This window comes from Ursus arctos, unplaced genomic scaffold (genome assembly GCF_023065955.2).
Source record: "Ursus arctos isolate Adak ecotype North America unplaced genomic scaffold, UrsArc2.0 scaffold_3, whole genome shotgun sequence".
In the NCBI taxonomy this organism is placed as follows: domain Eukaryota; kingdom Metazoa; phylum Chordata; class Mammalia; order Carnivora; family Ursidae; genus Ursus; species Ursus arctos.
This window is the reverse complement of record NW_026622985.1, coordinates 45988133-46016040: the sequence shown is the minus strand read 5'-3', so window position 1 is coordinate 46016040 and position 27908 is coordinate 45988133. Positions and strand designations below refer to the sequence as shown.

The 27908-nt window shown below is 40.3% G+C and overlaps 1 protein-coding gene across 5 annotated transcripts in view; it reads left to right on the top strand.

Moving 5' to 3' along the window:
* The first annotated feature begins 398 nt into the window (after positions 1 to 398).
* CRPPA (CDP-L-ribitol pyrophosphorylase A) overlaps positions 399 to 27908 on the top strand; it is a 305622-nt gene continuing 278112 nt past the window's right edge. For 3 of the 5 annotated variants that reach the window (XM_057304541.1, XM_048213153.2, XM_026506908.4), the window contains exons 1-2: positions 446 to 959; positions 19056 to 19332. In XM_057304541.1, coding sequence (XP_057160524.1) covers positions 715 to 959; positions 19056 to 19332 — 522 coding nt within the window. In that variant the 5' untranslated portion in view covers positions 446 to 714. Of the gene's footprint in view, positions 960 to 19055; positions 19333 to 27908 lie in introns of all 5 variants that reach the window. The other 2 variants (XM_057304543.1, XM_057304542.1) reach the window with 2 other exon arrangements.

Here is a 27908-nt window from a genome sequence, read left to right as displayed (position 1 = left end):
TTATTGCTTTGGCTCTGTGGGCCCAAAGTGGGCCCAAAATGTGCCCGCTCATTAGAATGAGCTGGGGATCTTTAAAAACATTCTAAAACTCCGGCCACAGACCAAACTAATTAAATCCCAATCTCTGAGAGTGGGACGTAGGTGTTAGCACTTTCTGACCTCCCCAGGTAGTTCCAATTTGCAGACAAATTTGAGATCCACGGCAGTTTGGTATATGAATATATACGGTTCATAATAACAATTGCCCATCCACCTGTCTTTTCCGAGGTGGAACCAGGAAGCCTCACGGGCTTAAAGGTATAAATCGAGGTGCACGTTTCTCTGCCCCATCCTGTGGCTTGAATCCATGTCTTTAAGGGGAGAGGGACTGGAGGGCGTCCTGACCTCTACAGCCTACGCACAGCTGTTAAGCTTAATGGGACCCGTAGATACGCAGGGAGGGCTGACGCTTCCACCTGGGGCGACCGCCCGGCCCGCCAGAGAAGCGAGGCGGCGCGGAACTCAGGCCTGCCGGGGGCGCTGGGCTCGGTGCAGAGGCCGTGGACGCCACAAGCAGCGGCTCCGCGACGGGAGCGTCCCGGCCCTCGCGGCTCTGGTGGGCGCCATCCGCCCTCACCCGCCCTTCCCCCATTCCCCGGATCCCCGCCGAGGGCCGGGGCAGCCGCGGGGCGCTTGGGCCCAGGGCAAGCCAGGCCTGCCGCGCCGCCCGCCGCCATGGAGCCCGCGCCTGCCGCACCAGGGCCTCGTCTAGCCGACTCGCGCGGCGCGGAGCGAGCGGCCGCGTCCTCTTCGCTGAACCCGGCCGGGGCGGAGGCCCAGCCCCGGCGCCGCGCTCCCGCCGTGGCTGCCGTGTTGCCGGCGGGGGGGAGCGGGGAGAGGATGGGCGTCCCCACCCCGAAGCAGTTCTGTCCCATCCTGGAGAGGCCGCTCATCAGCTACACCCTGCAGGCCTTGGAGAGGTAATGCGGCGCCAGGCGCGCCCCGGTCCCCCGGCCCGCCTAGGGCAGCCCGCGACACCTGCCCCTGGCGCCGCTTTGCGAGGGCGCCTTCTCTCGGCGGACTGCGGGGCCGACTGCGCCGGCTCAATCCCGCGGCCTCGGCTCCGTCCTGGCTTGCAGTTTAGAGATGGGCGGCTCTGCTCCTCTAACAGACCGGCATGCAAGCGGGGGCTGCCCCTCAGAGCCCTTCCAGTGCCCGGGCCGTCGGTGGGGGCAGCCCGGCTCGTGGAGTTGGACTAAGGAAGGAGAGATGGGTTGGGACTAAGAGGCATTTAGTTTTAACAGCGGCCCCAGTGTGGCCTAATGATAGGCCCTTTCAGGAGTCCCCTCTGCCCGTCTGCTCTTATTTGACCTCTCCGTGCATGCGTGAATTGGAGTTTTATTCGTACATCTAACTATACGAACCTTTGTTCACTTTATCCATTCATTTATAAACATTAGCTGAGTATCTCTTATAACCCTGTGTTGATTACGAAGTGCTGAAGGTGGACCGAGGGGCAGAATTTAATCCAAGCTTTTCAACGGTGGGTATGGATTTAAGGGTGCGAGATTCTGAAGTTAAGGCCAATATGCGCTTTAGCCTGTTACAAAATGCACCGACTTGTAGGGGAAAGGGAGAGGGAGTGGAGGTAGGGAGGACTAGGGGAGCCTCAGTGAGGTGAAAAGGGGGGGTGTGATTTATCTTGTTTTAGCGCCCAGTAATAACTGAGCGTACGGTGAGGCTGGAGGGATAGAAATAGGGCAGTTGAAAAGGTTTATCGACGTGTTGGTAAGGTGTTGAAACGTCTTGAAGCCAGTGTGGTGTTGCGATAGGACGTTAAACCTCGAACTGAGCCCTTTGTATCTCGAGAGATGACCTCCTTTAGCATATCCTTTGCGGGTAGTTTTGATGAAGACTAAGCTAATGAGTTGCTACTAATTAAAGGACAGTAGCCTGTTATCCAGGGAAGCTCTCCCTGCCCCACCATGCTGGCGCGCAACACAGAAGCCAAAGGGCCCAAGTTGCTTTGTGTATGGTTATCTTCCTGAATGTTGGCATTTAGAAAATGGAAGCATGAAGAATCCTAATCACCGTTGATTCAAGTAATCAAGCCAGTGGTTCCATCTGAAACTCACTGAGAACAGTTCCAGGTGCTTCCCCTGTTCTGTGGTCTACCTTTTCTCTGTGTATGCGTCATATAACTACAGTATTCTGGACCTTGTGACACCACAGCTCACGAGGTAAGTAGTGTTACGGGACACAACGGATTTTGGCCAGCAGAATCTAATTGCTTACTTACCGGGTGGAGGGAAATGTAGTGTCTCTTAACATTTAATTTTCCTTCCTATGAAGGAAATTAGCATTATTAGCATGTTCGCATCTTCTGAGGAAACCTGAGTAGATGGTCACTGGAAAAATCTTTTAAAGGGGAGGAATGCTCTGGGAAGGCCTTGTTTGTGGAAGACAAGGAACACTTGCTTTCTATTAATTGATAACAGCAGTGATAGAATTTTAATAGTAACCACTTCACCCTCCTTTTTTTTTTTTTTTTTTTAAAGATTTTATTTATTTATTTGACAGAGACAGCCAGGGAGAGAGGGAACACAAGCAGGGGGAGTGGGAGAGGAAGAAGCAGGCTCCCAGCGGAGGAGCCTGATGTGGGGCTCGATCCCAGAACGCTGGGATCACGCCCTGAGCCGAAGGCAGACGCTTAACGACTGCGCCACCCAGGTGCCCCCACCCTCCATTTTGAGATACTTCACGGCTCATTTTTGTCACAATGCCTGAATAACTTAAGGAATGCTTATATTTGGGGTCTGTTTCAAAAAATCCTCGGAAACCTTGCATTACAGGGGTTGAGGTATGGGAGCTTTTGCTCTTTGATGAAATTATGCCTCCTCACCATTTACTAAGGGGAAGCACAGCTCTCAGTATCCCGAATCAGAAAAGCTGTAATTGGGTGTCACCACAGTCTGTCATCTTGGTTTATTTTAGGACAGTGTCCACTCTCCTTGCTCTCTGAGGGCTGTGAATATGGGTTGTGTCGAATTTGATTTCAAAGCACCTTTGTCCCTCATAAGTTAGGATTTTCCTTTCTCAAACTTTTGCCATCTCACTGAGAGGTTGCTGTGAGTAATCTGTATTTCTTAGTTAATCTTCACTACAAAAGGTAGGCATTGAAAAATGACCCTTATGGTTTGTTCTGTCTTTTGGAATTTTGAGCTCATATAAAACTATAGTGTACGAGAGATTTCACCTCTGAAATTTGGTCCAAGATTCTTAAGTTGGCGTAGGGAAATGTAAAGACATGTAGCTAGTCTTGGTTTTAGTTAAACACGTTAAACACGATTTCCATTCTTGAATTTACCCACCCAAAGAGACTAGAAAAAGTATAGCCGCACAAGAGAAAATGAATGTAAGAGGTGCTGGAGTAGATAAAAGATGACAACAAAATGTTGGAAGAACAGCATGGTAATCAATCAGACTTAACTGTCCTAAGAAAGTGGGAACAGCTGCGAAGAAGCATGTTGGTTGAAGTCCCGGGATCTTGGAAAGGTTCAGGAATTAGAGGTACGGGGTACTTCTGAAAGTGGGGTTAGACAGCTGAAAAAAAAACCCCAAAACAACAAAACCAACTGGTGTAAACTTTCAAAAGAAACGTTTAAACTTCTAGATTGCTGTCAGAATGCTGGAGGCTTATTCTCTGACTCAGCGCAGCCCGTGGCAGAGTAAGGGGTTCCATGGCCATAGAGGAGTTAAGAGCAAGACTGTGTGGAATGATGAGATCCTTAGCTTCTAAGGTAAACTCAAGGGAGTTTCTTCTCAAACAACATGGTATATATTAAAGCACGTGTTTTTCAGTCACTGAAAAGTTGGAGGGGACTTTCAGAGAATCTATCTTGTGAGTTGGCCGAGACTTTAGATTGTAATCATTTTTGGTGAAATTGGAAAAATACTTTTTTCTAGTTTAGCCAAGTTCATGTGTGCCACTGAAATTTCTTAATTACTGAATTAAATGAGATTCAAAAGAATCTCTGTACCCTCATAAATCTGAGAGAAATTGTCTATGGCTCTGTCTGGACAAATGGAGATTCGAAGTCGCTCAATTGTGTGTGCCTGTATTTCTATTAACCACTACAGCTGGTGTGTTCAGATCTGTGCATGTGTGTATAACTAAAAGGATCAAGGAAAGAGGGCCTTTCAGAAGTTGATTAAAAATGTTTCTAGGATTTTGATAGTTTCCTTTTGGCCTTGTAGAGGGAATTGAAGTTTAAATTATCAAACCACAGATGATAACTTGAGAACTTTTTTGCCCCCATTATACTAACAAGGAACTGACAAGGGTCCTAGTCCCTTATGCAACTATCGATTTATGACCAGAGTTTCTAAAAGAATTATTGCTTTAAGAAAACATAGGTGACAGTGCTATTGGAGGCATAAAGCTCTGACAGTTAAATTGTAAAATACACTCAAAATTGGTCCGCTCAATTATTTTACTATGTAAAACATGTATTCCCAGGTCTTAGGTAGGAAGTAAAAATTCCTGCCAGCAATCTTATTTCTGTTTTTCAAATAACTAAAGAAAGCAACTGTCATTAAGAGTGGTGAGTTAACCTGGCATAGCTGAATGAATAAAACTGCAAGAAAAGCAAGCCATCGAGGCAAACACGGGCTTTCGCCACTTCAGATTCATGGTGGAGGTTGGGCTGGGAGTGGGTGTTCCTCTGCTAATAACATTTGAACAAGGTCTGGCACAGCCTTCTCCGTAGTTGGTGAGGTTTCTCGTTTCCTGAGGTAAGAGGACACTGCCCAAGAGGACTTGTTCCTTGATAGGGTTCAGTGCACATCAAAACCTTATAATAAACTGGCAGCCTGTATACATCTTCTATAGGGAGGAAATGGGCTGTCCCACTAATAAAAAGCATTCCAGATTTATGATTGTAATGTGTATCGTTGTATATTAACATGTTGGCTTTCTACTTCAGGTTTTAGTCTCTTTTAGTTCGGCTAATGTGCGTTAGTCAACATAAGTGTGATCAGGTCAGATGAATTAGAAATCTGTTTTATTGATTTATATGTGTTTGTCTTAAGGAAACTGATATTTGTGGTTGAGCTGGGTTGCCTTTTTGCCACTTGGAAAATCAGTACAAGTCCAGTTTCAGTAACTTAAGCTCCATGGGGTGTGTGTGTGTTGGTTTTATTTGGTTTAGTCTGTATGCTTTTTTAAATTGAGGCATAATTGACATATTAGCTTCAGGTGTACAAAGTAATGATTCTATATTTCTGTATATATTTTTTGTTTGTTTTTTTAAATCTATTTTTGTTATAAGTGTCCTCTTTAATCCCCATCACCTGTTTCACCCATTCTCCCACCCACCTCCCCTCAGGTAACCATCAGTTTGTTCTCTATAGTTAAGAGTCTGTTTCTTGGTTTCGCTCTTTTTTTCCTTTTGCTTGTTTTGTTTCTTAAATTCCACTTATGAGTGAAATCATATGGTATTTGCCTTTCTCTAACATATTTCACTTAGAAATATATTTCGCTCTCTAGCTCTGTCCATGTTGCAAAATGTCATGATTTCATTCTTTTTTTTTTATGGCTGAATATTATTCCACTGTGTGTGTGTGTGTGTGTGTGTGTGTGTGTGTGTGTGTGTGTACACACATCAGTTCATGGACATTGGGCTGCTTTCTTTACTTGGCTATTGTAAATAATGCTGCAGTAGACATCAGGGTGCATGTATTCCTTTGAATTAGTGTTTTTGTATTTTTTGGGTAAATCACAGTATGATTACTGGGTCATACTGTAGTTTTATTTTTACTTTTTTTGAGGAACCTTCATACTGTTTTCCCCAGTGTTTGCCCCAGTTTGCATTCCCACCAACCGTGCATGAGGCTTCCTTTTTTTCTACATCCTTGTCAACACTTGATGTTTCTTTTATTAATTTTAGCCATTCTGACAGCTGTGAGGTGGTATCTTGTGGTTTTCATTTGCATTTCCCAGATGAGTAATGTTGAGCATCTTTTCATGTGTCTCTTGGACATCTGTATGTCTTCCTTGGAGAAATGTGTGTTCATGACTTTGCATTTTTTTAATTGGATTATTTGTTTTTTTGGGTGTTGAATTTTATAAGTTCTTTATATACTTTGGACACTAACTCTTTATCAATTATGTCCTTTACAAATATCTTCTCCCATTCTGTAGGTTGACTTCTTGTTCTCTGTCTCTCTGTCTGTCTCTCTGTCTGTCTCTTTCTTTCGAAGGGGCGGGGGGGTGGGTGGGTGGGGGAGAGACTATTAAGCAGGCTCCACACCCAGGCCAGAGTCCAACTCAGGACTCGATCCTACAACCCTGAGATCGTGGCCTGAGCCGAAATCAAGAGGTGGACTGTTAACTGACTGAGGCACGACTTTTAGTTTTGTTGATTGTTTGCTTCACTGTGCAGAAACTTTATTTTGATGTAGTCCCTCAACTCAGGAGACATAAGTAGAACAATGTTGCTATGGCCAGTGTCAGAGAGATTACTGCCTGTACTCTGTTCAAGGATTTTTATGGTTTCAGATCTCACAATTAGGTCTTTATTTTGAGTTAATTTTTGAGTATGGTGAAAGTGGTCCAGTTTCATTCTTCAGCATGTGGCTGTGCAGTTTTACCAACATCATTTGTTGAAGAGCCTGTCTTTTGCCCATTGTATATTTATTTCTCCTTTGTCTGATTAATTGACCATGTAATTGTGGGTTTATTTTTGAGTTTTTTTTCCTGTTTTATTGATCTATGTGTATATTTATGCTGCTACCATACTGTTTTATTTTTTTATACATTTTATTTTATTTTTTTTTCAAGATTTTATTTATTTTTTTGACAGAGACAGCCAGCGAGAGAGGGAACACAAGCAGGGGGAGTGGGAGAGGAAGAAGCAGGCTCCCAGGAAGGAGCCCGATGTGGGGCTCGATCCCAGAACACTGGGATCACGCCCTGAGCCAAAGGCAGATGCTTAACGACTGCGCCACCCAGGCGCCCCTACATTTTATTTTTTTAAAGTAATTTCTACACCCAACATGGGGCTCACACTTATAACCCCAAGATCAAGAGTCACATGCTCCACCAATTGAGCCAGCTGGGTGCCCCCATACTCTTTTAATTACTACCAATTGGTAATATAACTTGAAGTCAGGAATTTTGATACTTCCAGTTTTGTTTTTCAAAATTGCTTTGGCTATTTGGGGTCTTTTTTGGTTCCATACAAATTTGAGGATTGTTCTAGGTCTTTGAAGGATGCTGTTAGTATTTTGATAGGGATTGCATTAAATCTGTAGATGGCTTTGGGTAATATAGACATTTGAACATATTTGTTCTTCCAGTCTGTGAACACAGGATGTCTTTCCATTTCTTTGTGTCATCTTGAATTTCTTTCATCAGTTTTTTTGGAGTACAGGTCTTTCACCTCTTTGGTTAAGGTTATTCCTAGATATAATGCTGTGGGTAGGACTTCCAGTACTGTGTTGAATAAAAGAGGTGAGAGAAGAAAGACATCCTTGTTTTTGTTCCCGGTGTTAGGGGAAAGCTCTCCATTTGGCACCATTGAGTATGTTCACTGTGGGTTTTTCATACAAGACCTTTATTATGTTGAGGTATGTTCCCTCTAGACCTACTTGGCAGAGGGTTTTTATCATAAATGGTTGCTGTACTTTGTTAAATACTTTTTCTGCATCTACTGAAATGATTATATGGTTTTTATCCTTTTTCATGTCAATGTGACCTACCATGTTGATTGTTTGAATACTGAACTGTTCTTGCATCCCAAGCATAAATCCCACTTGATAGTGGTGTATGATTTTTTAAAATAAATTGTTGGATTTGGTTTGCTAGTATTTTGACGATTTTTGCATCTATATTCATGAGAGATACTGGCCTGTACTTTTTTTGTGGTATCTATATCTGGTTTTGGTATCAGGGTGATAATGGCCTCATAGATTGAATTTGGAAGTTTTCCTTCCTCTTTTATTTTTTTTAAATAGCTTGAGAAGAATAGGTATTCTTTAAATGTTTAGTAGAATTTGCCTGTGAAGCCATCTGGTTCTGGACTTTCATTTGGGAGTTTTTCAATAACTGATTGAATTTCATTGCTGGTGATTATTGGTCTGTTCAAAATTTCTATCCCTGCTTTAGTTTTGGGAGGTCATATGTTTCTAGGAATTGATCCATTTGTTCATTTTGTTGGCCTAGCAGTTTTTATAATCTTTTAAGATTTGTATTTCTGTGGTGTTGGTTATTTCTCCTCTTTCATTAGTAATTTTGTTATTTGGGTCTTTTTTTTTTTTTTTCCTTTACTCTTCAGCGAGTCTTTTTAAAGGTTATTTTTTTCCCCAAAGAAGCAGCTCCTGATTTCATTGATCCTTTTTTAGTTTCTATAGTAATTATTTCTGCTCCAATTTTTATATCCTTTTGCTGGATTTAGGTTATGTTTGTTCTTCTAGCTCTGTTAGGTGTAAGGTTAGGTTTTTTTGAGGTTTCTCTTGCTTCTTGAGGTAGGCCTGTGTTGCTATAACCTTCCCTGTTAGAACAGCTTTTGCTGTATCTCAGAGATTTTGAACTATTGTGTTTTTATTTTCATTTGTTGCCATGTATTTTTTAACTTTTATTTCCTGGTTGACCCATTCATTGTTTTGCAGCATGTTACTTTAACCTCCATGTGTTTGTGGTCTTTCCAGATTTTTTTCTTGTGGGTATTTATTGTTTTCATAGTATTGTCAGAAAGGATGCATAGTATAACTTCCATCTTTTTCTGTTTGTTGAGGCTTGTTTTAAAGCCTGATCTATTCTGGAGAATGTTCATGTGCTCTTGAAGAGATTGTGTAGTATTCTGTTTTAGGATGGAATGTTCTGAACATGTCTGTTAAATTAATTTGGTCCAGTGGCTCATTGAAAGCCACTGTTGCCTTGTTGAGTTTCTGTATGACCTGTCCATTGATGTCAGTGAGGTGTTGAAGTCCCCTATCACTACTGATAATTTCCTTTATGTTCATAATTATTTTATGTATTTGGGCACTCCCATGTTGGGTGCATAAATATTTACAATTGTTACATGTTCTTGCTGGATTGTCCCCTTTATTATTATGTAGTGTCCTTCTTTGTCTCTTGCTGTAGTCTCTATTTCAAAGTCTATTTTGTGCAATACAAGTATTGCTTCCCTGGCTTTCTTTTGGCATCTATTTGCATGATAAATGTTTCTTCATCCACTCCCTCTCAATCTGCATGTGTCTTTAAGTCTGAAATGAGTCTCTTACAGGCAACACGTAGATGGTTCTTATTTTTATCCACTATGAAACTGCCTTTTGTTTGGAGCACTTAGTCCGTTCACATTCACAGTAATTTCTGATACATAGGTATTGCCACTTTGTTACTTGTTCTGTGGTTGTTTCTATAGATTTTCTCTGATCCTTCTTTTGGTGTCTTTCATGGTTTGTTGGCTTTCTTTGGTGATATACTTGGATCCCTTTCTCTTTTTTCTTTGCATACTTACTGACTATTTCTGATTTGTGGTTACCATACATGCAGTGTATAACATCTGCGTATAGCAGTCTGTATGACGTTGATTGTCATCTAAGTTTAAATCCATTCTTTACTCCTCTTCTATGTTTTAGGTATATAGTGTCATATTTTACATCCTTTTTTTCATTAATGCAATGTTTAATTTATACACTAATGAATTAAGTAAAATACATCAGACAACAAATTTTGAAATTTTAAAATCACCACCAAAGAGAGAAGAGAGCTGGTATTTTTGAAGGCCCATCAACATGTCAAGGGACAGGCTTTTGTTAACAGGATCTCCTATACTGCTTACAAGTCCATCAAGCAGCTGCAGGTTTCCAGGGGAGGCCTGGGAGGCCTGGAGAAGCCAGGTGACTTTGGCCAACGAGTACTAATTCTTTTCAGTGTGCCACACTGCGATCAAAAGTCAGAAAACACTATGAAGTCAAGGAAAAGCAGAAAGCAGTCGTGCTGATCACTAAAGGCATCCCCATAGATAGTCATATGGTGTGGTGATCTTTGTGGTTAAAAATTAAGAACATTGAATCGCAATCTGTGAACAATTCACAATGGAATGTTTAGACAACTTTCTGCCATTATAAAATCTGAATGCTTTGGGGAGGACCTTTTTGCATTTCTATGGCCATTATAGAAAATCTTGGCATTTGGTTGGGGCTTAGTTCCTGAAAACAAAGAATTACTCCCCCTCCTTTTTTGTTTGTTTGGAGAAGGGGACAGATGTTACTATGCAAATCTTCAACACAATGGCAATGGGCATAACTAGCTAAGCATACTTTTATTGGCAAGGAGAGAGTTTTTAAGTATTTTTATGTACTGGGTACATTTTTTTCCCCCAGATTTTCAGTTTCTTCTTGAGTGAGCTTTGTTTTTTTATTCTTTTATTTTTTTTATTAACATATAATGTATTTGTTTCAGGGGTACAGGTCTGATTTATCAGTCTTACACAATACACAGTGCTCACCACAATACCCCCACCATGTCCATCACCCAGCCATCCCAACCCCCCACGTCCTCCAGCCACCCTCAGTTTGTTTCCTGAGATCAGAAGTCTCTTTCGTTTGTTTCCCTCTACATCCTTTTATTTTATAAATCCCTTGACTGATTTTTTTTGTTTTTTGTTTTTTGTTTTGACAGTAAAAGTTACTTTTACTGCTTTTTTGTTTACTTTTCATACTCTGACTTACAGTGTTCCTTTTCACCTGGCGTCCCTTAGGGCTGGTTTAGTGGTCATGAACTACTCTAGTTTTTATCTGAGAAACTCTTTTATTAGGAATGACCGCCTTCCTGAATAGAGGATTCTTGGTTGCTGATTTTTCCCTTCCCACACTTTGAATATATCTTGTCACTTTGTTCTGGCCTGCAAAGTTTCTGCTGAAAAAACCCCTGATAGCCTTATGGGTTTTCCCTTGAATGTAACTTTTTTTCCTTAGCTGCTTTAAATTTTTTTCCCTTTCACTACTTTTTGTAGTGTACTTAAAAAAAAAATCTTTTAAATTACATTTTAACTTACATTAATTTACATTTAATTACTATATATCTTGATGTGGACCTACTTGGGTTGAATATTTTGGGTTGGGATCTCTGTGCCTCCTGGATCTGCATAGGTTTCTCTCTTCAGGTAAGGTAAATTTTCAGCTGTTTCTTGAAATTTTCTGCCCCCTTACCTCTCTCTCATCTGACATCCCTATAATGCAGAGTTATTATGCTTGGTGTCGTGGAGTTCCCTAAGACTTTTCTCAATTAGCATAATTCTCTTTCCTCTACTTTGCTCAGATTGATTATTTATGTTCCATTACTCTTCCAGGTTTTTAAATCGTTTCTCTGCTTCATCCAGCCTGCTATTTATTCTGCTGATCAGGTGTATTTTTAATCTGACTTACTGTGTTCTTGATCTCTGATTGGTTCTTTTTTCTCTGTTATGGTCTCACTGAGGTCCTCCACTATTCTCTCAAGTCAAGTGAGTATTTTTATGATCATTACTTAAAATTCTCTATGAGTCCTATTACTTAAATCTGTTTTGGTTTGGTCTCTTGCTGTGGCTTGGTCCTTTTCTTTCATTTGGGAACTGTTGCTGTGTCTCCTCATTTTGTCTGTCTTTCTGTGTCTGTTTCTCTGTGTTAGGAAAGTTAGTTACTTCCCTTGCTCCTAACCATAATAACCTTATTAAGAAGAGGTCCTATAGTGCCCTGCAGTGCAGTGTCCCCTATTCCCTAGGTCCTGGTGCTTCAGGGACTCCTATGTGTGTTATGTATGCTCTGCTGTTGAATCTTAGCCTCTTTTTCCTTCAGTTGTTTGCAGAGGCCTTTTCTGCCTGTTGCGGGCAGCAAGGTGTGTAATGGTTTGCTTGTGAGTGAAGACTTACCCATGCAGGAACTGAGGTCCTGCAGAAGCGCAGGTCAAGAGATGGGGTGTTGGTAGGATTTGTACTGGTCTTCTGGGGGAAGGGGCTGCTGCAGTGAGACTGAGGTAAGAGTGACTGAAAAGGGGTGTGTTCACTGAAATGTGTTGGGGTGGCATGACATGGTGGGGCTTTGTGCAAGCAAGTTAGGAGTGTCAGCTCTATGCTGCTTCTCACAGGTGGCCATTGCTTATGCTGTGGGGTGGGAGGAGGAAATGGTACCTGTCAGCTCCTTTGCTCCTGGAAGGGTCTCCTAGTGATAGCTGTCTCCTTAGGCTGTGCTCTGAGATGAGCAAACCACTCTCTGTCTGATTTGCCCCCAGTATTTTTCAAACTGCTGGTTCTACAGTGTATCCACATGGGGTATTGGTCCTGCTGTCTCTTTAAGGGCAGGGACTCCATTTCCTAAAGTCTTCGGGGCTCTCCCAGACTGGAACCTGGGGATTTTAAAAATTCCAGGCTTTAAGTCCTGCTGGTTTTTAAGAACTCAGGAAAGGTAGCCCATTTCACATGCAAAGGCAAATAGTAAAGAGATTCCTTCTCCCAGTGCATGGGCTGCTGGTGTGAAAATCTGTTTTCTGCCCTTCTTAGTGCCACTAGCTCCCTCCCCACCACAGGTGGCAAGGTCCCTTTTGCTCTCAGACTGTGTCTTGGCCCTTCTTACCTTGACCTCCTCCCTGCCTTTAGTCGTGGAGTTTGTTCTGCCAGCCTTCCAGTCGCTTCATGGGTTATTTAAACTGATCACATTGTTAACTAGTTGTATTCGTTGGATGAGGTGAGCTGAGGGTTCTCCTATTCCACCATCTTCCCAGCTGATAGGTGTATTTGTGTAAGTTGATGATCTCATGACTTATTAGATTTTCTGATTTATTGGATTGTCTCTAATTTTTGCTTTCCTGTGTACTTGTTCTATCTTACTCTTTCTGAAAACCCCTGTTTCTATTTAAACAAAATAAAAGAGAAATACATAAATGTTAATTTAAATGAGCAATGTTGATTGCTGGAGTTGAGCTAAAAGTTGGAATGGAGTAGGGAAGACAGGAGAAATCTGTAGACAGGATTGACAGGTTTTGGTGACTAATTGGACTAAAGGTTAAGAAAGAAAAAGGCACTTAAGATAGTTTTAGTTGAATGAATATGTTCAAATACATGAATTTGACATTAAAAAATTATCTTAATGCTTCATTAAGAAAAGGGTCAAATTTGAGTCAAGGGAAGCAAGCAATAGGCCTATACTATGTATTAAAAATACAATAGGACTGTGTTTTGTGTAGGTCAGATGACTAGATGTTTTTGTTAAATTCCCAGTGGGAAGGCCCCCATGGGGCTCCTTCAAGAAGAGATTAGGACTGGTAGGTTGGACTTGACAACTGGGAGTCCTTCATGGACCATGATAAGGAAACCTGACCTTGTGAAGGCAATTGGGAACCAGCCCCTTCACATCAATTCAACACTTTGTTGCTAAAATATGAGGGTGGGTATGGAGGGATGTAAATCTACCAATAATGGTACAGTACAATCCACGGTCAGCTACAGTTGCCACTTCCCTTGGGGCCAAACTCCTGCAGCCTGGTAAGAGCCCTTTAGAGGGTTTAATAGGACCTGATTTTCCAAATGCTTTATTTAAAAAGCATTTGTGTAAATCTTCTGTTTTCAACTGATCATATTAAACTGCCCAAGCAGAATATTCGAAGTGATTTTTTTTACATTGTGGGAGAAAATAAGAGAAACAAAAATCTTCTTCAAAATGTCTGTAGGTGTAATGGAGCTTGAGGTTAGACTTGTAAGTGCCCATGGAATGTGCTAGAAAGGAAATGAGAGAACTTGATAAAATCCGGCTACAGGAGTTCAGTGTGGACTTGCCTTCAGCTAAGGAGGTCAACCAGATTCATTTATTCAGCAAATATTTGTTCAATAGGCACTGTGTGAGGTAGTTAAGGTTTTTTTCAGTCTTATGATTCTACATTATTAAACTTTAATACTGTAAAAGGCTCTTAATTCTATAACTAGAAAAGAATGTGAATAAATCCTTTGAAATATAAACAGTACTTAAAGGCTTGTACGTGCTGGGAGTATGCTTGGTTGCTGAGCAAAATAGCATAACAACGTCATCTCTTAAAAGTGGTCTAAAGACTAGTTTAAAACACTTCACTATTTAGAATTTCCTACAACTTTTGGGAATAGTCAAAGGCCATGGGTATATCTAATTATTTACATCTATTTTGACTGGCTTTGCTTGGAACCTAATTATTTTATAGCTCTTTGAGGGCATTCTAGTAAAATTGGGATTTATCTTTGGGAGTTCATTAATTCATTGACTCATTGTGCAGATATTTGAATGACTAGTCTAGCAATGTCTTGTCTATTTCCCTCTTACTCAATATCAATATTTGAAAGCAATTTTTGTGAAAAATAGCAACGTGGTCTTTAAAAGTCTTTAAAATAGGTCTTTAAAAGTTGCTTTTAAGCTATTTTTTCTGGTAAAATTCACTATGAAAAGAGATGCACAGCTTAGGGTACAAGATAAGCTCTTGATTATGAAACTGTCTTGCCTACTGATTTACTTGAGCATGTACTTAAAATTTCTCTAAAAAAAATGAAACCAAAACCTTAGTGTGATGTCATATTAATAAACTGAAATATATTTGATCATTGTAAATAATTCTTTCCTCTAAACTCAGGCGAATCATAGACCATTATGTCAAATATGTTAAATGAATCCATGAATAGAGAAAGGCTTAAACACTTAAACTAATTTATTCCTTTCTAATTACTTAAGTCTTCTCTATTCATGGACTCATTTAACAGATATTTATTAACATATGGTCTGTGAGGTCAGGAATTCTGCCAGTCTTGGTTCATCATTATATCACGATTGTCTAGTATACTGCCTGGCAAATGTTAGATGTTTATTTTTGCTTGAATTACAGAAAATTACAGGCAACTTGACATTTTGACTACAAATGCAACAATATTATATGGTTCATCACTAATATGATGAATGAAATGCTGGAGACACAGTGGATGCGGACATGCTCTTCTTGCTCCTAGATTTTACCACATCCTTCTCAGAGACTATGAATACATTTGCAGAGGTTAACCATGTGCTCCAAAATGAGATTTGGGTCCACCCAGTTCCCTTCATTTCCTAGGTGTGAGATTATGGGCAAGTCACTGCTTCTGTGTCATCTATAAAGTGGTAATGACAGTGACTTCTTACAATCTGATAGATTTTGCAGGCTAGTACTCTACACAGTATGTATCACCTAGCAAACCATCAATCTTGGTTGCTGTTAATATTACTAATACTACTTGGTATAGAATGTGCCAAGCTCTGAGGTGTAGACTTTGCTTTTTATGAGTTGGCAGCTTAGGGAAGGAGATAGAAAAGGCAAACTGTGGAATATAATGCTAAGTCTCTCTAGCAGTAAGAGTACTCTGAAAGTGGAGAGTGGGGATGCTGCCCCCAGAATGACTAGTAAAGCTTCCTGGGGGAAGCCATAGTTGGACTGACAGCTGAACAAGTGGGACCGAGCCTCCTACTTTCCTCCCAACCCAGAATGGGTGGTAGATGTGCTGGGAAGGAGACGAGGTAGTGTAAGCTAAGACCTGGGTGTGAGAGAAAATATCTTGAGAGTAAGAGGGGCATGGTAGAGATGAAATGGTATAGGGACGAGTGGGTTGAGGTCACATCTTGAAGGGCCCAGCTCAAGAACCAGCAGGGGGTGACCTTAGATTTGCACATGAGAAAAATCCTCCAGAAGTGGTGAGAATGGGTTGTGTTGGGATAAGATGGGAAGGAGATAAGCCAAGAGGATGGTGTAATAAATGGGGAGATGAGTGCCTTGATCACAGCTGTGTCGGTGAAGACAGAACCTTGGGAAGCTTCACATTTTGGGGACACAAACTGTCACTTGTCACTTGCAGGGGTCTTATAAATTCTAAACTGGTAAGTACGCTGTGATCAATTAAGTTTGCAATGAAAGCAATCTGGGATGGATGGGCTACGAACCGAAGAGCAACCCACACCGAGTCTTATTTCCTAATACTTTTTATTGCCTGCACATAATAATGCATACCTGACTCTCTATTCACAGAATATTACTGCATTGTCTTAGTTTACTTGTGATTAAAATCCCCCCCCCCCCCACCCCAGTGTCTAACAAAACATAAGTAATCCTGGCCTTAGAGCAGCCTAAAGTTCTGGAAATGAAGGTAAGGAGTCAAATGACTCAACACACAACCACATCACATAGCAAAAGTTAAACTCATTGCTGGGTTTTTGTAGCTAACCAGGTTAACAAAGAGCTTCTTGCATTGTCATAACCCTTGAGACAATGCTGTCTTGTTAGATGTTATGCTGTTTCTGGTAGATAAGACTGACCATGGTCATTAACTCAACAAATAGTGTTTATTAGGTACTAGGTGAAACGCAATGGACAAAACAGATGTTGTCTGTGCCTGCTATCATGGCACCTATCTTCTAGAAGATGGAGTGTCTTCTTTTGATGAAGAGTGGTAAAACTATTTCAAGTATGTTGTGGTGTAAGATGGTAGTGTAGGAAAACTATGATGTATATGTCATCTAATTGTTTCCCATGTAAGAGATAGGAGAGGAGGAGGACTATAGGAGTTGAGAACATGACTAAGGCTCCAACCATAGTAAATGCTTAATCTAGGTTAACTGTTTTGTATTCTGTCATAATTGATTTATTTTGCCAATCTTACTAGGTTATTAACTCTAATTTATCTCTTAAATGCCATCTACAAACTCAGTTTGGTAGCCAGGCTACAATTACTGTATTGTCAAGAATGCAGCAGCAGCCGCCTCCTATCTGGTCTATCTGCATCCTTTCCCTGTCTACTAAATCTCTTCTCCACCTTGCAGCAAAAGTAAAATTGAGGCTTCTAAATTAGTTTACTATTGCTGCTGTTGAAAGAAAGAAAAAAGCCCATGAACTGAGTAGCTTAAAGCAACATGAACTGATTACCTTAAACTTCTGTAAGTCAGAAGAGTCAGAAGTTTGAAACAGGTTTCACTGGTCTAAATATAAAGGTGTTGGCAGTGCTATGTTCAATTGGGAAGCTCTAGGGGCAATCCATTTACTTGTCACTTTCTAGTTTCTGGAGGTCATTCGCGTTCTTGGACTTGTGGTCCTCTATCCCATTGAGCACTGCTTCTGTTAACTCCTCTCCTGTTTTAACTCTTCTGCCTCTTGTTCATGTGTAAGGACTCTGGTGATTATACCCAGAGAGTCCAGAATGATTCTTCCATCTCAAGATCCTTAACTTACTTCTGTGAAGTTCCTTCTGCATGTAGGGTTATACCTTCGCAGGTTTGGGAAATTAGGAGGTGACCCTATTTTAGGGGCCTTTCTGTCCTAAAACAATACCTAGAACATTTGGGTGGGTGAGCATTTTTCGTTCCTTTCTTTTCTTTCTTTTCTTTCTTTTTATTTTCTTTCTTTCCCTTGTCGTCGTCGTCCTCCTCCTCCTTTTCTTTTTTCTTGTAGGTGTAAATGTCCTTTTCTGCATAAAGCGTTTTTCTATTATAACATTAAAACCCATAACATGGTCTGGGACGTTCCTGTGGCCTAGCCCAGGCTGGCTCTTGCCTGGACCTCCAGCCTCTTCATAGGCTCTTCTCCCCTTTGCTTAAAGAATATGACTCAAGTGGTTTCCTGGCTCTCAGGATCTTGACCTGGCCTTTGCTTCCACCAGCCTTTCGTACCCCTTTGCCTTTTCTCCCCCTGCCACTCACCATCTGCATCCTACAGCACATTTAGCTTCCTTGGGGAGTGTCATCTTGGCCTTCCCTGTGCTGGTCAAATAGTCCATTTGCTTGCAATCCAGAAGCCTGGCTTTCTTCATAGCGCTTGATCACAGCTTGTATTTGTTCCTTGGTGTTCTTTGATCTGTAAGCTCTGCGAAGTCAGTGTTTATTTTCATTGTGTACTCAATGCTGATCATGGATTCAGTGTGCAATAAATACTTATTAAAGGAATGGACTTAAAATGAAAAGACAGTGTGCCTATAAAGTAGCTCTTAGTGTTCATCTCTGTACTGTTGTTGTAGCCACAGGCACAGTGGGGTTTGGATTATGGAAAGGGTTGATTGAATAACAGAAGATTGGAGGTTAATAATTGAGTAAATCAACTGAGTTCATATAAACAAAGTTAATTTCACTAAGTAATATTCAGACCCTTGCATCTTTGTAAAAATGTGCATAACACTTGAACTATCTGACATGAACATGTATCTCACAGGCTAAGAGTTCTTAAAAATGTTTTTGGAGTTCTACTAAATTTTAAAGTGACCTTTATTCAGAGTTGATAGCATGGGTCAGAGACAGTTGGCCTGCTTTGGGCCTGTTGGCTGTGGAACATAGAGTTTAATGACATTAAGCTCTGTTAGCACTGGTGTTGAAGAGAAATCTGCCAAGATGTAACGCAGTTGCCTCTCAGTGCTGTGTGCTGTGCAGAGCAATAGGTCAGGGAGTCTTCAGAAGAAAATGTTGTACAACAGAAAAATTGCTCAATACTTTGTATGACTCAATAGGTTAATTCTTTAATTTTATATTTTATTACAAAGTCTATCATTTTGAATTTCACTTATATTTATATGATCTTAGTTTCCCTCTTTCAGCTATAATGTTTCACCTTGATGTAGGCAAAGTTTGTGTTAGATAAGTGATTGAACTTTTTTAGCAATTTAGTGGACTTGACCAAGACACAGAACTCTGGGTATTTGAAACTGCTTTGAATTGTTCCTAATCTATTGAATACATTATTTGGAAAGAATCAATTTAAAGGGCTATTACTGCATTCTTTTTTCTCATTTTACTGAGATTAATTAATTCAAACTTAATTACTCAGGAATCTGTATCTATTGTATAATGTCTATATAGATGTAATGTTTTATAGTCCATAGTGAAATTATGTTATTAAGTAGAGTATGGAATACTGATGATCAGCCTCTTTACTAGACCTGACAAAATGCATTAAAATGATTTTTTCAGTTTTCAATATCCCTAAGAAGTTACAGTAGTACTTACTAATTCAGTTTGCTACTAGCTTAACTTGTATAAGGCCCTTTATGTTAAATGTATGCACACTTTTCTTTCAGAGTATGTTGGATAAAGGACATTGTTGTAGCAGTAACTGGAGAGAACATGGACAGGATGAAGGGTATTATTCAGAAGTACCAACATCAGCGCATCTCCCTAGTTGAAGCTGGAGTGACCCGCCACAGGTCAATTTTCAATGGACTGAAAGCACTGGCAGAGGACCAGCCTGACTCTAACCTCTCTAAGCCAGAAGTTGTGATAATCCATGATGCTGTGAGACCCTTTGTTGAGGAAGATGTCCTTCTTAAAGTTGTCACAGCTGCTAAGGAACATGGGGTAAGTGGTTAAACTTCCAAAAATGGATAAAAGACACACATGCTATAGAAAATGTTAAATTGCTGGGTTTTGATGAAATCATATTTAAATGTCCGTTTGTTTAAAATAGGCATGTTGACTTAAAGACGTAATGCTCAATTTTTTTTAGGAAGCTTGAAGTGTTCTATCATGAGACGGTACTAGAATTTATCTTTTCTTATAGTCCCTCATTCTATGAGGTTTTTGGAGAAGAATGTAGTAATGTCTTCAGAGTATGGTTCTGAATGTACACTGAAGGAATGAGAAGCATTGTGCACTTACCTGAAAACACCCAAGAAAACTCAAGTCTAAGATGCACATAATAATAAAAAATCTAACTCATCACACCTGAATCGTGTTTTTGACTTTTTGGAGGTGGTTTACTTTCCAGCACAAATAGCAGAACAAGATTTTCACAGCCTTTAAAGTAAAATCTTTTAAGATGACACAGAATTCTGTGTTCTAGTTCACCAGAAGAACACAGGATAGCCAAAGCCCTATTATAATCTCCAGAACATCGTTGTTTTAATATTATGAGATAAAATCGTAAAAATAAGTTGAGGTTTATAGTCTAAATTTGAGACAGAGTGAAAATTACTGTATGCACTTGGTACAGCATGGTAGCAACAGGCTGTGGAGTGGGCCAGGCGTAGGCCCAGTTTTCAGGCTTTCTAATTAGTGGCGTATGAGCAACTTGCGCAACCTCTTCGAGCCCCTTTGCCTTGTAAAAATACAGATGCTAATCCTTGTGGTTTTTTAGGGTTGGAAATTAGGTGTTAACTACTCAGTAGAGTGCTAAGTACTTAAAAATAAAAAGGTATTAAGATGAATTACAACACCCAGGATTGTAGACAAATGGAAGGAGTCCTTTAAGCCTTCTTTGCCAGGTGGGTGGTAAGTTGAAAAAAATACCTATCTGGAAAAGATACTGTGTGATTTCTCTTTAGTTACCTATATGGAAGTGCAATCTCTTTCTCAGGAAATTGTTGCTAATGTTCTCTCCCTGCAACATGAATTCCTTTTAAACCTGTATGAGAATCCAAAATTCGAAGAAAACCTTTTTCTTGAATGTAACTTCAAAAAGTTACCTTGATGGAGTGAAAATTGTGATAGAGGTATGTTAGGTGACCTCAAAAGTGGATCAGGGCTCCCCTACTTCTTCTGTGACTCCTTCCTGTTCTGCAGGCTCCTCAGCTGTGCTAGAGGCAATATGATCACTTAGAAGTGCCCTAAGGAGGAATGAAGCAGTACAGGACTTAGAACTCTTCAGGACTTAGAGTGAAACTTGACAAATTTGATAAGTTCCTAGGGAGGACTAGATAGTTGGGGCAGATAATTAAAAATTTATAGTCCTTGGTGAGTATAGAGGTCTTTGCCTATATTACCTTTTGGAAAACTATCAATCAAGCTCACTATAAAAATTAAACATTTGGAATTGTTGGTCAATTACTCTTTTTGAGATCTTATTTCAAAAATTGCCAGTAAAGTGATACTTTTGGTAGTAGGTCTGAAACTGAAGAGGATTCTCCTACTGCTGTGGTTATAAGCCAAGATACCCTAGTTTAACTGGTGACTTAATGAAACATTAACATGTATAGCAGTTATGACTTTTTTTTGTTGATTTATTGGAATTCCTTGACTATCTTTATAATTAACATTAATCAAAATACCGTACTATGTACATGATTAAATCATACGTGGTATTTTCATGAAATTGCTGGAACTTGGCATTAAGAAGCTAGTTGTAAGTGCTATCGTCACAATTTAGCTTCAGAAACCTGGTGTCTGCTAGAAATAAGGTCTTGTTTTGATGGTGTTAGGGAATAATTTTCAGGAAAGTAGAAAATGAGTTTCATACAGATACATGAAATGCTTAACATGCTCATGTTACTAATGAAGGAACCAGGCACATGTTAGAATTGGAGAAGCACACATTTTCATGAAATCAATACTGAAATGAACTCACATAATTGAGTTATCTGCATGCAGGAACTGTCACTGGGACCTAGGTTATCTTATCTGTATAAGCTTCATTTCTGGGTTCCATGGAGGGGAGAAGACTTTGGTAGAGCTAGCAGGTAAGTCCTTTCAAGGTTATCTCTGCCTTTTACTTGATCATTTGCTAGGATGTAAATATCTAAGTTGATAACTATTTTTTCTTTCTCAGTACTTTCAAAATATAGTGTCCTGGCTTTAATTCTACTTGTGAGAAGTCTGTTGACCAGTATAATAGTATCCCATTACCAGTCTAATTGTATCCCTTGAAAGTTACCTGCCTTTTCTATCAGGCTGATTTTTTAAAAATTTATTTTATTCAAGTTTTTATTTAAATTCCAGTTAGTTAACATACAGTGTAATATTAGTTTCAGGTGTAGAATTTAGTGATTCAACACTTCCATACAGCACCTGGTGTTCATCATAAGTGCCCTCCCTAATCCCCATCACCCACTTACTCCCCCTGCCCAACCCTCCTCCGGTAACCCTAAGTTTATTCTCTATAGTTAAGAGGCTTTCTTGGCTTGTCTCTTTTTTCTCCCATATGTTCACCTGTTGTTTCTTAAATTCCATGTATGAGTGAAATCATATGGTATTTGTCTTTCTCTGATTGACTTACTGCATTCCGTGTAATAGTCTCTAGCTTGATCCATGGCCTTGCAAATGGCAAGATTTCTTTTCTTTTTCTTTCTTTCTTTTTTTTGGCTGAGTTATACTGTGTTGCACATATATACCACATCTTTTTGATCCATTCATCAATAGATGGATGTTTGGGCTCTCGCTGTAGTTTGGCTATTGGATAATGCTGCTATAAACATCAGGAAGCATGTGTCCCTTCAAATCTGTATTTTTGTATTCTTTGGGTAAATAAGTAGTAATGCGAATCTTAGGGTAGTTCTATTTTGAGCTTTTTCAGGAACCTCCATACTCTTTGTTAGAATGGTTGTGCCAGTTTGCATTCCTACCAATAGTGCAAGAGGTATCCCCATTTCTCTGCATCCTTGCCAACACTTGTTTCCTGTGTTGTTAATTTTAGCCATTCTGGCAGATGTGAGGTAATATCTCATTGTAGTTTTGAATTTCCCTGATAAGTGATGTCAAGCATCTTTCACGTGTCTGTTAGCTACCTGTATGTCTTCCTTGGACAATGTCTGTCCAAACTCTTTATCTCTCCTTCTGTTATGAAAGATAGCTTTGTTGAATAGATATTCTTGGCTGCAGATTTTTCCCATTCAGCACATTGAAGATACCATGCCACTCTCTTCTGGCTTGCCAAGTTTCTTTGTGGAGATCTGTGTAGAACTCTAGACCATAAGGCTAGCCTTATGGGTCTTCCCTTGTAAGTTAGGGACTTTTGTTGCTTTTAGGATTTTTTTCTTTTATTACTATATTTTGCAAATTTAACTACAGTGTGTCTTGATGTGGCCTGCTTTTGTTGATTTTAATGAGAATTTTCTGTGTCTCCTGGATTGGGATCTCTGTTTTCTCCCCTGATCAGGGAAGCTTTCAGCTATTTCCTCAAATAAACTTTCTGCCTCCTTTTCCCTCTCTTCTTCCTCTGGACTCCTATGATAAGAATCTTAGTATGTTTGATAGAGTCATTGAGTTCCCTAAGTCTACTCTTGTGATCCATAAGTCTCTCTTTCATTAAACATTTTCTATAATTTTATCTTTTATATCACTTACTCATTCCTCTGCTTCTTCCATCCCTGTGGTCATTACATCCATTTGGTTTTGAATCTCAGTATTGCTGTTTTAATTTTTGCCTGATTGTTTTTTATAAAGCTCTTTTCTTCTGTGTTGTAAGGTTCTCCCTGATGTCTTCCATGTTTTTCTCAAGCCTGGGGAGTACGCTTATGATTGTTGCTTTAAATTCTCCATCAGGCATATTACTTGTATCTGTTTTGATTAAATCTCTGGCCATGACCTTTTCTTGATCTTTTCTGTGGGATGAATTCTTCCATATTGTTGTTTTTGTATAGGTCTCTGTCGTCTTGTATGTGTTAGAAAAGCCTGTTATGTTTCCTGCTCCTGAGAGTAGTGGCTTTATGAAGAAGATACATATAGTTTCCAGGGCCCGGTGCTTCAGGGAGTGTCTCCAGTGTGTACTCTGTTCTCTGCTGCTGAGTTTTGGCTGCACTGTCCCTCAGGTCAGTCATCTGCAGAGGCTCTCCTTGCCTGTAGTGGGCAGTGTTTGGATCTTGCCAAGATTGTGGCAAGTTTAAACTAGATATGCTTTGGTTTGCTTGTTAAATGAGACCTGATGATATTTACACTAGAACTGAAGCCTTTCAGAACTCAGTGGTTGGAAGATGTGTGGAAGGGAGGTGGGGTGGGCTGGATTGGTCTTCTGGGGGGGAGGGTTTTGCCACACTGGGATGGACACAGGTTTTACCTAGAAGGGCAGTCACACCAGAGCTTAGGGGCATGGAATTTGCAGCAAAGCAGGCTAAATACCCAATTTCTGGGTTAGCTGACCTCAGTAGGTGTCTCTGCACCTAGGTGGAGGGGTGGGGAAGGGAAATGGTGCCCACTGGCTCCTTTGTCCCTAGAGAAGCATTTCTGCAAAATCCACCTCTCACAGATGCTAGAAGAGCAAACAGTCTCTCCCTTTGTGCATTAAATGATCTTCCCGTCATGCAGTGTTCCCCAGGGTGGTTTGCTTGCCTTCTCTTCAGGAGCAGGGCAGTGCCCTGGGACTTGATTCCAGCCTGACCTCTAAAAAAAAACTCCAGACAATCAGCCTCTCTAGTTTTTCCAGCCAGTGGCTTTGGGGAAATGTTCTCCTCCTGCATTCCCCTCTGCACTGTTGTCTCTCTCTCTCTCTGAGCTCTCTCTGTGACCAGGGCTCCCTCACCTCCATGGTACTTGCAGTGCATTTCTCCCCCAAACTACATCTCAGCACTGTGTACTTTCCTTGATGTGACCTCTTCTCTCCCTCTAGTTGTACAGTTTGTTCTATCAGTACTCAAGTTGATTTCTTGGGTATTCAGAATGATTTGATAATTATTTAGTTATGTTACAGGGACAAGCCAAGTCTAGGGTCCTCCAACTCCATTGCTATCTTAGCTATGGAATGTCTGTTAGGTTGATTTTAAGGTCCCTTGTTTTTTGCAGGTAATGTGCACTCTCTCTAATATGTGACTAGATGAGAATTTTTTTGTCCCTTGCTTTGGATTTATTTAAGAGTTTTGATTTACATCTTAACATTTCTAGAAACTTCTACATCATTATCCTGTAAATGTTGACCTTGCCCCATTTCCCACCCTACAGCTTTATCTTTTGATTGTACATCACTGTATGTATGGTAAACCTTACCCTGTCCTCTTATCTCCCCCCCCCCCCCGTGTGTGTGTGTGTGTGTGTGTGTGTGTGTGTGTGTGTGTGTGTAGAATGGTGGTGTCTTCTGGGGGAACTTCAGTTATTTTTTTCAGCCCTAATGTAATCTCTTGTTGAAGTATTCTTAATAAAATTTCAATTTCTAGAAGTTTCAGTCCTTTTCAAATATCATTGGCCTCCTTTTTCTTAAGATTTTATATTCTGTTTTTCAGTGTTTAAATATGAATATTTAATCCATTGTAGCTAATGTAATTCTTCGTAGTTCTTCACTTATTTCTTCACTTGTGATTTGTTTTCTGTTGAGTAAATTGTATTGTAGGCCCATGTTTGGCAAGACATTGTAAGTAGGAGTCCTTTGGGCATGGGACGAGGATGTGTTTCTGGAAGAGATTTGTGTTGGTTCTGCTGGGGATCCTGAGGGCTTTACCATTTTGGGATCTCTTTATGTTAATTTTTGGCTTGAGGTTTTATCCATCTTAAGGTAACATTAAGCCAAAATCTGAACTCACATCAAATTAAGGTGTTAGGACTTCTCAGGGAAGGTTCCCGTCCCCGTCAGAATCCAAGTCAGGACAGAAAGTAGTTCTCTGCAGTCTCACCACACTGGATACTGTACTTTAGGTGGTCTACCTTTTAAATGGTTATAGGCATCTTTATGGGAGGATCACAGTTCTAACTGACCAAGTAGCATAGGCTCAAAATGTCACTCCTCATTCCTTCTCATTTGTTTAAACTAAAACCTCTTATTAACCCATAGCATCTCTGCTGCTGTTTTCCTTGGATTCTGGCTCTGATGTTAGTCCTAGGGAGTTATCTTGTGAGTCCTAGTTCTAAAAAACCTTAGGGGGAAAAAAAACTTTAAAAGTCACACTGGGGAAAAAAACTGTTAATAACATTTTTCCTGAGATTTTTAAATAGCAAGAGGTTTTGCAAGATAATTTATCAGCTATACTGCTGAAAGTACAAAAGTTTTACTAAGTATAAATTACTTGTGTATTTCTGCATAATTAAAAGCCCAGAGATGAAAAAAGCAGTAACAAGGACATTGTTCTAAGAGAGATGTTGGCAAGGGTAAAATAAGTTGGAATACAGAAATGTGAGAGAATAATTTAGGACTTCTAAGCTAGCTATTATATTCGCAGAACTGCCAGTAATAACATGAATTTGGAAATGACAGTGCATCAGGAAAGCAACCTCCTCGAGATGTGCTCCTGAGGGAAGATACTTCCTTAATTACTTGCACGTATTTAAGCCCTCTGTTCTTGCACCTCTAATCATGTTTTATTCTCTCCTCCCTAATCAACTTCTGACAATAACAGTCACGTTATTGCTCCTGCTTTTGTACCTTCAGTTTACTCCTCAGTGCACAGAAATCTGGATTTTTTTCTCCTTTGACCACTCTGTCCAAACTCACCTGTAACTTTTCAGTTCCCAAATTAGATGTGCATTTTTAGTCTGTTGTAAAATAAGGAAGTGGACTGGTTTTTATACTTGGTTCCTTGAAGGGAGAAAGGAAATATATGGGGTTTTCCAAGTAATAGGATGGTCTTGTTTTTTTTTTTTTTAATGAGCCCCTTGGTTCTCCACTGATGATATGCTAATAAGATTACTCAGGTGGAGGCTGGTCAGCAGAAATACTAATGGTGTCTACCCACGGTGATAGGAGATTTGAGGCTTTGAATCAGCTCCACCTCTTGGGGAGAGGAATAGGGCTAGAGACCGAATTAAACCGCATGGTCAGTGATTCAATTACTCAAACTGCCAAAAAGATATCCCAGTAAAAACCCTGGATCCTGAAGCTCAGGGGAGCTACCTGGTTGAAGAGTGGCATGCAGACAGCATGACACTTGCTTATTCCATGGGGAGAGGGCACCGGGGAAGCTATGTCGTGCACTCTCCCAGACCCTACCTCATATGTCTCTTCATTTATCTGCTCTGATAAAATATCCTTGGTCATTAACGTGTAGTCTGAAGTAATCGTAATCAAAATATAGTCATAATAATTTTCCTGAGTTCCAGGAGTTTTGGTGACCTTCAGTGGGGGCTGTGAGAGTCTCTTAGACTTGGAGCCGGTTGGTCAGGAGTGTATATGATGTGAGGACCCCACTTGTGTCTGGTGTCTACAGTATAGGCAGTCTGGTTGTGAATTGTGGGGATGGTGCTAACTCCAGGTAGCTGACATTAGACATGAACTACAACACGAGTGTATACAGAATGGCTTAGTTAAGTTTGACAGTGTTAACCAGATCTTCCTTCTGCAACTCTTTCCACCTTGTCTTCTGTGACTGTAGTCTTTTTTTTTTTTTGATCGCTCTTTTCAGATCCATCTTCCAAACTCTAAATATTCCTTTTAACTTCTGTTACAACTTAAAGTACTTCTGAACAGTGAAAATCATGTTCACATTACTTAATTGAAAAAATGAATGACCTACAGTAAATTTCACTTTGGGGAAGGTACATAGTCTGAGCATTTATATCTGTACAGATGATTGCAATCACAGTGGAGCTTTCTAACACTCCAAAGAATTGCCTCCTGGTGCTGCTTGGTACTCAGACCCTTGCTTTCTTCGTAATCCCTGTCAACTATTGATATGTTCTCTGTCCCTATGTTTTTGTCTCTTCCAGAGTACTATATAAAAAGAATTCAACATGTAACTTTGTGAGACAATTATTCTACTTGGCGCAAAGCATTTGCATGTAACCATTTTAACTACCACTTGACGTGTTCTCTCTAAAATGTCTCTCATGCTACACCTTCTCTGCTATAATTCCAGACCTCGTACGTTCAACTTCCAGCTGAAAAGAACGACTTAAATTTGTCTCTTTCAGCATGTCTGAGATCATGTGTAGGTCTGAATTCATTAATTCTCCCTGATCTCTTTCCTTGAGTTAGCTTCTGGAGACAAGGCAGGGGAACCATTGATTTCCTGCCTTCTCCTCCACCCCCAAGAAGAAAAAACCTGAAACTTGAAGTTTAGAAAGATGACTGTCTCCCTGGTTTGATAGGTGGAGTACAGGAGGAGATTAAGGGAACTGAAATTAATTTGGGATCTACAGTATTGATCCAGCTGAGTGGCGAAGTTCTATTTCAGCCAACTGAAATAGAGAAAGAAGTACAGAGTGGGGGGAAAAATGTTAAGGGACCTGGATTGGCTGGACCTGATTGGACGATGTGATCCATGAGGTAATAAGATAAGAGTACTTTCGTATGCTTCAGTTTTTCT